General features: G+C 40.7%; 1 protein-coding gene across 1 annotated transcript in view; it reads left to right on the forward strand.

Moving 5' to 3' along the window:
• Positions 1-12023, forward strand: part of LOC125895381 (adhesion G-protein coupled receptor D2) — a 110107-nt gene that overhangs the window by 14629 nt on the left and 83455 nt on the right. Inside the window, exons 15-20 of the mRNA XM_049587138.1 lie at positions 1499-1602; positions 3925-4027; positions 6164-6317; positions 6620-6753; positions 7081-7196; positions 9064-9184. Of these exons, the coding sequence (XP_049443095.1) occupies positions 1499-1602; positions 3925-4027; positions 6164-6317; positions 6620-6753; positions 7081-7196; positions 9064-9184 (732 nt within the window). The remainder of the gene's footprint in view (positions 1-1498; positions 1603-3924; positions 4028-6163; positions 6318-6619; positions 6754-7080; positions 7197-9063; positions 9185-12023) is intronic.

The raw sequence follows: 12023 nt of genomic DNA on the forward strand, positions 1-12023 counted from the left end.
GATAATACGCTACAGAAAATGTGCTTTTTGTATTGTATTCCATTTCTGCCAATATATCCCTCTAAATCCTACACACTGGACCTTTAAGAATTTGTTAAACAAAGAAGAAAATGGTTGAAAAAAAGAAATAGAAGAAATATTCTCCGAACACTGAATGACAGTGAGTTAATGAAATGTTTAATGTTTGTGGTTGATCTCATTAGAGATGCACTAACATCTCCCACCCAACGTAAAAACAGTATAATGCCAGAAATAAAGTGATCACAACACTAAGATAATTGGCAACTGGAAAATGCAACAGTGCAGCAGTGATGACTTGAGTCTGTCTCAACCTTCTATCAGCAGAGTGATCACACTAACAATGACAGCACTTTCACAGTCAGCAGTTCATTTCATTTCCACTGTGTGTCCACACACAGGCTCACAAAAGTGCATGTGTGTAATAAGCACTCTCAGAGAGCTCCTAACTTAGCCTTAACATTTTTAGCAAGGAGTCCTAGCTCAGGAGTGATTTAGGAAAGTTCTCAGAGCAAATCTGAGCAAGGAAGGGACAGAAACCTTTACCTTAGTCAGGAGGTGTGGTTGACCCTGTTGCTAGGTGTGATGCATTCTTTTCATAGGTGTGATTGGTTGTCAGTTGTCACAGACACACCCTTTTGTGTGCGGACAACCAGTAGAAATGAAATGAACTGCTGACTGTGAAAGTGTTCTGATTGTTGGCGTGGTCACTCTGCTGATGGAAGGTTTGGACAGATCAAAGTCATCGATGCATTTTTCCAGTTTGTCAAATATCTTAGTCTTGTGATTATTTTATTTCTGGCATCATAGTGTTATTGCGTTGGGTGGGAAATGTGTGCGTATCCCTAATGAGGTCAACCACACATATTATCCCTGCACGATCTAATCTGTAGCATTTCATTTACTTATTGTCATCCTATGTTTGTCTCTCTGCCTTTTTCTCCTCTACATAAGAAATGCTTAAGCCTCTTAAAAGGCCTCCTCTGTACTCCTAACAATTTAAGGTCTAAGATGCTTTGTGAGTAACTTTCATCTTTACCAGGACCTAGTCTAAGTAAAAATCAAAATTCTAAGAATTTTCTTTGTCACTAGGAGCAACTCTTAACACTAGGACGCTTTGTGAATATGGCCCTGGGTCGTCATCTTTGACCTCTGAAATTGTGGATAGGATTTGTAGTACACTTTAGTAACCAGCAGGTGTCACTCCCAGTGTGCCTATCATCTTAAAAATGCACTGGTAGAACTGTTCTTTAAAAAAGTACATAAAATGTAGTACAATAAACAAGAAACAAAATCATCAGCAGCACTTTGACAATTTAAAATTGTACATTTTTGGCATTTAGCCACCACACACATTAAGAGATGAGTTTGAAATTTAATTTCTTTGAGAGAGCATCAGATGGATCAAACCTGTGATCATTTGACAGCATTCTCCTCTCTCCTCTCTCTCCCTCACCACTACCTTTCCCTCCTGTCCCAGTGGAGTCCTGAGGAAGAGCTTATTTTGACCAAGCTGACGTTCATCGGCTCTGGCGCGTCTCTGTGTGCACTGGTGGTGACCTTGATGCTGTTCACTGTGCTGGAGTGAGTAGCTGATTTTCCTGTCCTGCTTACTTACGACGCCAACGTATCTGCCTGGTTTCTGCCTGGTTGAGCCTCTGCACACAACTCGGCATCTGTCAGTGCCTTTTGTGTTAGTAATAATTAGTAATAATAACAATATAAACCTTAAAACAACATTTTGGTGTACTCAGTTTAGGAATGCTGACATGATCAAAGTCACCATTCCACTTTTGACTTTCACATCTCCTCATTGGCTTTGATGTGACACTGTCTCCCATAATCTAAAAAGAAAGAGCTAACTTATCGGCACTGCACTGCTCGCGCTCTGTTCCTAAGGCTGCTGTGAGTATTGACTCTGGCTAATCCAGTAATTACTGCGCTCTACATGTGAGTCCACTGTGAAGGTTTATGGCGGCATTCCGCAGCCGTTAATTAACATTAGGGTCACTGAGGGATCACAATCAGTCGGAGAGGAGCTGCCCCGACAATTTATGACTGTCCTGAAATCAGAGTGCAGCCATGCATTTCACACACTGGCTGGTGTGTATGATGTACATACATTTGTGTGCTTAAATACACACACACAACACACACACACACAAAGTAGAGGTACACATGTCTGTAGATGGATGGGTGATCACACCATGAAATTATGGTGGTCACGAGCAGTGATGCAGATATGAAATGAGTTTAAATAGGCTGAATCCATCAGGAGGTAATGAGAAGCTCTTCAGTTCATTTAGCTCTCTAAACCAGGTTTGGCTGTCGATTTCATTTGTTACCTGAAATGGAAATATTCAGCCTATTTAAGACGGTAAATGTGTTTGTAGGAGATGGTGTGATGTAAGTTTGTCTGGTACATGAACCAAATATACACTGCCGTCCAGCATAGTATTGATCAAATATCCAGAAAAAAAAACATACTGGAAAACATATTGAAACAGTGGTAGTAAGTTAAAAGATTGAGTGTGACATGTTACAGTCTCTTAGATACAGCTCACGTTCACTGCAACAGTACAAAGAAAAGTATAAATGTAAAACACAGATCTGGAATGATTCAGCCACACAGATCAGATTCCAATCATTTTACAGCCTTGACTATTAAATGTTTAGTCACTGTAGTGAAGGAAATATTGATTGATCAGTCCGTTCATGAGTCAAACACTTGTACAGAATTTTAACTTGACTATTTTTGGATGGATTGTTGTAAAATTTGATACTGACAGTCATTGTCACAAGAGGATGGACCTTATCGGGTTCTGTGATCCCCTCGCTTTTTTAGGGCTAGCAGCCACTTGCACTACAAGATGAACACTTGACTCAGTTTATAACAGGATAATTCTGAAAATAAAGACGCAATTAATGTCAACATTAGCTTTGCTTTGAGAATAATGGATAATAATATGCAAATATTATTCTAAATGTTACATTTAAAATCTATGTTGAAATACTAAAAGTAGGCCTGCTGACATGCTAACACTAAAGCTGGGCTCAGACTGAAGGAAATTTGGGCCACTCTATCTTTGAGTATGGTATTTTGGCCTTCTTCATCTTGTTTTTTTGGAGCCAGAAATGACCATATTTGGACGAGAGGGTAGAGCTGTTTAGGAGCGAAGGGTGGATCTGACTAACACTGCAGTGACACCTCGCAGATAGCCTGCCCTTATATATCCGTAACTGTGGGCCTTAATAAAATGTAAACAGATAAGTTATTTTTATTATACTACTACTACTACTAATAATAATAAAATTCACCTCCTGCACAATTGTCATGAATGTTGAAATTAAGCTATAGAGACCAAAACCGTTTTTTGTAGCAGGCTGTGAACATGTTTATTTCTGCTGTAAAGTTGGGCATTTTGACACTGGTGTCAATGGGGATTTACTCTCTTTTGGAGCCAGCCTCAAGTGGTCATGCGATGAACTGCAGTTTTTGGCACTTCAACATTGGCTGAGGTTGCCGTTTGGATGTAATCCTACTTCAACGTCGGTTATGATTTTTAAACTCCTGTAGTCTGAGCCTGGCTTAACACTCAGCTCAAGGCTTAGCTGAGGATAAACACAGCTCAGATAAACTGTGTGTAAAATCTCCTAAATGGCTACTATATACAGGATAAGCCCCTTTTATTAGAAAAGAAATCTTTGCCTTTCTTTTCCTAACATTTATTCATGTGTTAAATTTTGTTTTCTGGTTTCCAGTCTCAGTTGGCCACTTGCATAAGTTACCAAAACTATCTACTATGCTTTAATGTGCCATTTATTTCCTTACATATTTGTCAGCACTGTGTTGTAATGCTGTCACTTCTGTCAAAAAACTTAAAGTAACCCTGTTTCTGTCCACAGTATCCCCAAATCCGACCGGACGTCCATCCATAAGAACCTGTTCATTGCTCTGATCTGTGCCCAGGTGATTCTGCTCTGCAGTGGCTCAGCTATTCACAACAAGGTACAGGCATCTGATGTTACTTACCAATACATAGGACTTAATGTTGTCATACCAAGAGGCAGACTGGGAACAAAGGAAGGTGGAAGGAAGGAATAGAGTATGTTGGATTCTGTCAAACTTTGTAAGAAAAACAGATGATCAATGGAATGTTAAAAATTTGAGCGACAAAAGATTCCTATAATGCAAGGAAGCAACTTTTTATTTAACATCAGCCATTAGAAAGATTTTAACAATAATATTAGGAATATAAATAAAGATTGGCATGACATGTACAGTGCAAGCTTTGGTTGAAAAGTGTCCACCTTCCTGTACATTTAAACCCTAACCCACAGCACTGTGTTTAATAGCTATCGTAATGAGACTTGATATCCAAATCCATACTGGGGATCCCGTTAAACGAATACATTGGCACTGGATGTTACATAAGTGGCCACTAATGTCGTATCCATCACATGGTTCCATTTCTCAGTAGTCACCAAATAGCCTGTAGTTGGTTTGACCCCTGGTCCTTTGACCCCAGGTCATGTCAGGGTGGGCTTTACCCCTGGGAGCAGGTGGCCGCTAGTAGGAAATCCATCAAGTGGTTTCATATGTATATATAGGCTGACTGACCATCAGGAAGGTGATTTTTCAGATTTTAACAAGGTTTTTAGCACACTGTTTGAGCCACTTCAGTGCTGTTTACAACAAATCAGTCTGGAGGGCTTGCTAAGGATGCTTCAGTAGGATAGGATTTAATGGGATTATTGTTGTTGCACGACATATGATTTGGTAACTACACCAATGGAATCTGCCATATTTTAGATGTTGTCTAGTTTTAACACACATCAGACCAGCTCTCTTTGTTCTGCTTTTTTCTTATTCTTTTCTACAGTTGTTTGAGGAATTGATTTTTAAATCCTCATCACAATTTCTCCAGTTTTCCCAAAGCGACTGACAATAATTGCCTTCAACCATGGGGTGCAACCCCAAAATGCATGAATCAAGCAAATAAGTCAACTTCATCAAATATGCTGAATCACTTCAAGTGCCACAATAAGAGATAGAGAAGGATTTTTTTTTTAATTATTATTTTTATTTTATGTGCCGTGTCTAAACAGATGAGTTTTTAGTCTGCGACGAAAAATGTGTAGAGCTTCTGCTGTACTGCAATGAGGAGTTCGTTCCAGTACCGTGGAGCCAGGACAGCAGTCAGGACTTAGTAGAATGGTAGCTGGGTCTCCTCTGTGTTGAGGGAGTTGTAGGCTGATTGGCAGTAGCAGAGCATAGTAGACGGGTTGGGTTTAGAATTTGACCACGCTCTGGATTTTGGATGAGCCTTAGGCGTTCTTATTACAATAGGCCAGTCCAGTGTCTTGATTTGGATTCAAGCAGCCACCAGACAGGAGCCAGGGCAGGGTGCGGAACGAAGTAGTGTGGGAAAACTTAGGTAGGTTAAAGACAGGTTGGGTCGCTGCTTTCTGTATGAGCTGCAGAGGTTGGATGGCACATGCAGGCACACCAGCTAGGAGGTAGATGCAGTCATCTAGATGTGAGATGTCAAAGGCCTGGACCAGAACCTTCACTGCCTCCTGGGTGAGGAATGGAGGTACTCTTCTAATTTTGCGACAAATGAAACTGCTGGAGCAGGTTGTTGCGGAATTGTTGGCAGCGAAGGACAGCTGGTCATCCAGACTCCTTGCAGAATCTGGGTGTGACACTCGATAAATTAGGATAAACACAATATATTTCCAACACAATCCTCAGCTTATCCACACTGTAAAATCTGTTACATCATGATTTCACAAAAATATGCATCAACAAACAGTAATTTGTGTGTTTGTGATATTAGTGACCACTTGCCACCTCATTCATCATCTATGGTCATGAGCTGCTGCTGAACAATCCATCAACAACATGGGGTTATTTAACCTTTGACATTATGTGTTTTTGTGCTTCAGGACAGAAGCCACTCCTGTCTGTTGTTAGCAATAGAGAAGTAAAATGCTTCACATAATGTCCTCTATAAATTCTTCCTCTAGTTGTGATATGGGAATTGAAGTTATACTTTGTACTGTTGAGGCATGCTCATCTGAATGCCTGAAATATTAAATATAACTTCTTTTTGTCTGCGTGTCTGTGTTGGTGTATTTGTAGGTGGCGTGCACACTTGTGGCCGCACTGCTCCACCTCTTCTTCATGGCAGCATTTAGCTGGATGCTGGTGGAGGGTCTGCTGCTCTGGAGCAAGGTGGTCGCAGTCAACCTGAGCGAGGATCGTCACATGAAGTATTACTATCTCATCGGCTGGGGTAACAGAATCCCTCTCTACACACATCTGCAGTGAATGTTCAGGACATTGTAATCTAATAAAGGATTTGATAAAATTTTGAAAGTAAAACCAAGTTTGCGAAGTGTCGGAAGTATACGGTAGATTTTTGCCTGGTGTTTGTGAACATTTGCATCACAAAGGTCTCTGAATGTGGCTCCATTCCCCCCTCCTGTCCCCTCCCTTTGCTCTTCCTGATTATCCATCTCTTGGTACTTTTATTCTTCCCCTTTATTCTCCTCCTCCTCTGTTTTTCTTTTTATTCCCCTCCCTCACTAACTCCAGGTCTGCCGGTGCTGATAGTCACCATCACGCTGGCATCAGCCTCGGGCAAATACTCAGCCGACGGCTACTGTTGGCTCAGCGTTCAGAATGGCATCATCTGGGGCTTTGCTGGGCCTGTCATCTTCATCATCATGGTCAGAGAATTTGATCCTAATCATGTAGTTTATTCAGGCTGAAATGGTTGAAATACAAGATGCACTCAGCTGTTGAGTACTAATTATTTCCTGTTGTGGTCCACATTATGTTGCACTGTGGAAGCTAATGTTACTAGTAATACAGGCAGATGTTGCAGAGCATTTTTAAGCAGCAGTTGTTTGGTTTGTGTGTCTATTTCTTTACTCTTTCGTTTTCTTTACCACAATCTCTGACCTACAGATATGCCAACATCTTTTTATTTTCTTTATGCTCTCATTTCAACCACCTCTTCTTCTCATTTCTGTGTCCTTTTGTGTTCCTTTCAGGTCAATATCATGGTTCTGACCAGGGTGGTGGTCATCACCATCTCCACAGCCAAGAGACGGTCCATCATGTTGGCCATGGGCACCAGTCCTGTGGATCAAGCCTATGAGCAAATCAGGTAAAAAACCACAAGGAGGCGCAATTTGTCCTCTCTCTTTTTTTTTTTCTTCAGATTATTCACCCGGGCCACAGGCCTTGGAGCAGACAAGTGTAGTCACTGGTCGTCAAATAAAAATCAGCTGGAGGGTTTTATATTGGATTTTGTCATTTTAAAACAGCGAGCCTCATTCATCAAACCGTATAGGAATACATTTTGAATGGATTGCATTAGTGCTGCTCATGGAAACAGCTTCAAGCCTCCACCATTTGAAGTGTTTTTTAAAAAAATCTCAGGTCTTATATTTTTGGTATCTTTCAGTGATGACAAGATACAAAAAATATTCTGGTACAGGTTTTCTGTTCTGATTTGTTTTGCCAGTGTCGGCTATTTATTTATTATTTTTTTTTCAATCTAAAAGGTCCTATTGACCTGCCATCTTCATTTAACACAGTATTATTTCTGCTCTAAACACTACATTGCATTAAAACCATTTGTCGGAGGGTCTTATCCTTGTACCAGATTGTTTCTGAGGACAAGGACAATAGCAATTCTAGTGGTGTTGTTAATATTATTATGAAAATTGTGATTTTTTTTTTTTGTTGGGGGGCCTGAAGACCTGTTATGTTATTATATAATATCAGTAAAAAATCATCTCTCAGCAGCTGCAGTCTAAAATTAGCAGCACTTTTACTGTCCTTCAGGAAAATCATGTTGATCAAACCCTAATTCAGATATTAATATTCTGAAATGATCTCTAAATATTTGGATGGAAGCTGGTATTATCCCTGCTAACGGTGGGGTGCAGTGTATACATTTTTATTGCTAATTTTATCCATATTTTTTAATGATCTAGTATTTGTTGTTGTCTAGGGTTGAATGATAATGAAGCATACAACAATATGTGGTGAATTAAAATTTTAAGAAGAGATTTATGTTATCTGTAGCTCTGTATGCTCCGTATAAATCCACACAATACACTTATTTGCATGTTTTATTTCTTGTATGTCTGTCTGCTGAATTATTTAGGACTGTGATGTAATTCAGTCAGCCCTAATAACTGCATGTTATTTATGAGATACACTTTTGTGGCTACAGGACGACAGCGTTCATGCAAAAAAGATATCTTGTTAAGCTACATCACCGCTGTTGTCCTCTGCTTCCTTTTTTTTGGCGCTGGTGTTTGCTCATCAGAGTGAAACTATGCTGTGTGCGATCCAGCAGATTTCACCCCAGCAGGCTTGTATATGATCCTATCAGTGAAAATCATATTAAAGTGTGTATGTTTTTTCACTACCTCAGCCCACCGGGGCTCACAGTAGGTGCTTTATGAAGGTTCTCAAAGCAGGCCTTGAACCATTTGGCACCCCTGGGTGGCAGCCGTCTCGGAAACTCAAACACATTCCTATGCCGCTCGCCGCCCGCCGTGTCACATACACACACACACATACACATATGAACACACACACAGCTGGTGCGGTTTGGCGGTCACCTGAGCGGGAAGATAATTCCACTCTAAACAGAATTAAGGCGGATTTAAGGTGGGAAGTTGTCACCCCGTGAGCCTTTCCAGCCGCACAGTGTTGTATATGGAACAACCGGCCTGCCAAAGCCGCTTGTATTTGTCCAAAAAGAGCTGAAAAGTTCAGAAACCCCGAACTGAGCTCAGGAGGAAGTGCAATTTTTTAACTAATACTTAAATTAACATTATCTGGTGTGGTATGGGTTCAGCTCAGTCAGCCAGTCGACCAATTCAGAGTCTTTATGATGTGTGTGTATGCTTGATAATTTCATGCCTGTGTGTTTGCCAATATGCATGTGTATACTTACATTCTTGTGCTGTGATTTGTGTCTCTGTGTGTGTGCATACACGTGTGGGTGAACACAGGGCTGCAGTGAAGGCAGTGTTGGTGCTGCTGCCCATCCTTGGATTGACGTGGCTGTGTGGTGTCTTGGTGCCTTTCTCCATTGTCATGGCCTACATCTTCATCCTCCTCAACTCTCTGCAGGTACACACACACACACACACACACACACACACACACACACACACACAAATGTTGCCGTCACTGAAAGAAAAATTACATTACATGTTAAATTTATTGAGGAAGTTCTGTGCTTTGGTTTTAGCATCGTTTTAGCTTTTCATATGAAAGATTGGCCGTACAAGGTCTTTACCTGACCACGGAGATAATAAACAAATAATTTAAGGGCATAATCTGTGGTGCAAATGTAATACAAGGACTAACAACAGGGTAAGAAGAAAAAAAGAAGTAAACAGACATATTCGTCTGCTTTGTATTGTGAAAAATGACTGACTGGGCTTTAGAAATACCTGAATCCAAGCATGCATCACTCTCTCCCAGATGTAACACAACTGGTGACAGAAATACAACTTGAATTTACGATGTAAACATTCTTGATAACAGCCATCCAGAAATAAAGCACAACAAATGTAAGACTAAATAATGCCGCGGCTAAAACTTGCGAACAACTTTAAATAAACTTCAACAGTTTATAGACCTTAAACTGTTTTTTTTCTTCTTCAATGAGAAACAGAAAGGTTTTCCATTATACATTGTAATTCTTCCCTTCTCGCGTGGTAAGGGTACACAGACTGTCAAGGTTTTTATTTGTCAGTGACAAGGCTGAGGCAGAAAGGGGAAAGAGCCTTGGTCTGGCTTGTGTTAAGCAGGTGCTTCATTTTAACAAGGGAAGTTGATTTGTATTGTTTGATAATTCCTGCTTTATGCATTCAGAGGTCAGCGTTATTGTTGTTGTTTGTGACTTATCAGCGTTGATTTTCTGCTTTTAGCGCTGAAAGTCAAGGGGTGGCTCTGTCACAAATCTTGAGACAGGAATACTTTTGTTATAGGCGCTGTATGAACATACATATCAGACTTGAATTCTGCTGGGGGCATCACAGCTCCATTTGAGATGGTCACAACTTGAAAAACTGGTTTTCACATGGAAAATACCTTTGTAGCCTATTTTCCTACTGCACTGCAGTGATGAAGGAGAATGTGAGGATGAAATCATCTAAGTTTCTGACTGCAGCAGGCGGCCCCACATTACCCAGCTTCCCCAGCGTGTCCAGATCCGCCGCTGCGATTTGTGGTCGTCTTTTAATCAGCTGTATCTTTAATTGAGCTGTATATTTAACGAGAAAATCAATAGAGGTTTTAGCTGCCGTCTGATCATTAAGCAAGGCCCCTCGGTTGCCATAAATAGTTTCTTTTTCCCCCTCATATCTAATTATATTTTTTTCCATGTCGACAGTAATTAATACTGAAGGTTTTTCTGGGCTTTTATTATACGACTTCACTGCTTCATGTGTTAACCCGTCGTATGGATTTCTACTCTGTTCCTTGCATCTATCTGTCTGTCTGTCTCTGTTTGTTCAGCTGCCAATTGCTTTGACTCTCTTGGTTTAATTGTAACAGGGCAAAATATCTATGTTAATTAGTCATGATCTTCTCCTGTGGTATTAGTCAGATCACTGTGATGGCACTTGCAACTGTGGCCTCCTTCTAAGACCTGGTCTTCATCTCTTCTCAGCAAAACATTAACTACAAAATTTAAGAAAATACCTTGCTTTGTGCTGCCTCTTTGCATTGCTTATTCCATCCTTTGGTCGCGCATGCAGCACAGAGCAAGAAAACTCCAATAAATGCCTAAAAATAAATAAATAAATAAATAAATAATTCAGTATCGCAGATCATTTAACGTGTGTTTGATGTGTGTATTGAGTTGGTTTCTGGGTAGCTGTAGGGGGCCCTTTAATAATCAGCTGCTCTGGCATAATAGAGCTACATAGAGCATCATTAATAAGCTTCAACAGGTCAGGACACAAAAGAACCCTTACCAGGCACCAAGCTGCTCCAATGACACACTCTCTTGACCCCACTGCTTTTTGCTCTGCATGGCAGGGACAGTCCTCAAGACCCACAAAAAATATCAGACACCATGTCATATAGAAGGAAACATTTATAAATGCTCAAACATGTGTGCTGATCATGTTTGCTTTTTAATCTTTTGATAGAGGTTGAACTGAAAACTTAAAAGCCTCGAGTTTTGCACTTTGTCTGTCTCCATCTTCTTCTTCAGAAATGACCTATTTGGACAAGAGGGTTGAGCTGTGGAGGAGCAAGCGTTGGGATTTGACTAGATCCACATTGCTAGGCCTCTATCCTGCTTGACAGGTTGACGTGGTAGCAAACTTGTCACTTGCAAGGTGGCCACGTTCTAAAGTATACCCTGCTTTATCGTCTGTTTTATTCTAAATTAGATCTGAATGTATGAAAAGAACATCATGCTGTATTGAAGAAGACCTGAAACTAAAGATTGAGACCATAAACCTATTAGTAAAATGTTAACTGAGGTAATGATCAAGTGCAGGGGCGGGCTGGGGTTGAAATTCAGCCCGGGAGCTTGATTTGGAGAGGCCTTTTTTCCGATCGCACGACGGACGCAAGTGGAACCGTAATTTTAACACGAATACTTTATTTGCAGTATAAAAACAATCTAATGATATTAAACACAACACACACAGATTAGTCAGTCAGTAGAGTGTATTGAATATAATATAATTCTATGCAAAGACCTAATGCCAACCTGGTCCTGCACACTGCACCTTTACCTGGCACTGTTTTTTTGGTGGTTCCTGCTCCACTTTCCTCCTTCTCCTCCTCCTCTTCCTTGTCCTTCTCCTCCTCGTCTTCCTCCTTCTCCTCCACCTCCTCTTCCATCTCCTCCTCCTCCTTCTCCTGTCCCCCCACATCTGTCTCTTCCTCCTCACTCCTATGACTGGCATTATCCTGTCCCTCTGCATCAACTCCACAGCTGACA

The sequence above is a fragment of the Epinephelus fuscoguttatus genome, linkage group LG10 (genome assembly GCF_011397635.1).
Source record: "Epinephelus fuscoguttatus linkage group LG10, E.fuscoguttatus.final_Chr_v1".
Taxonomy (NCBI): Eukaryota; Metazoa; Chordata; class Actinopteri; order Perciformes; family Serranidae; genus Epinephelus; species Epinephelus fuscoguttatus.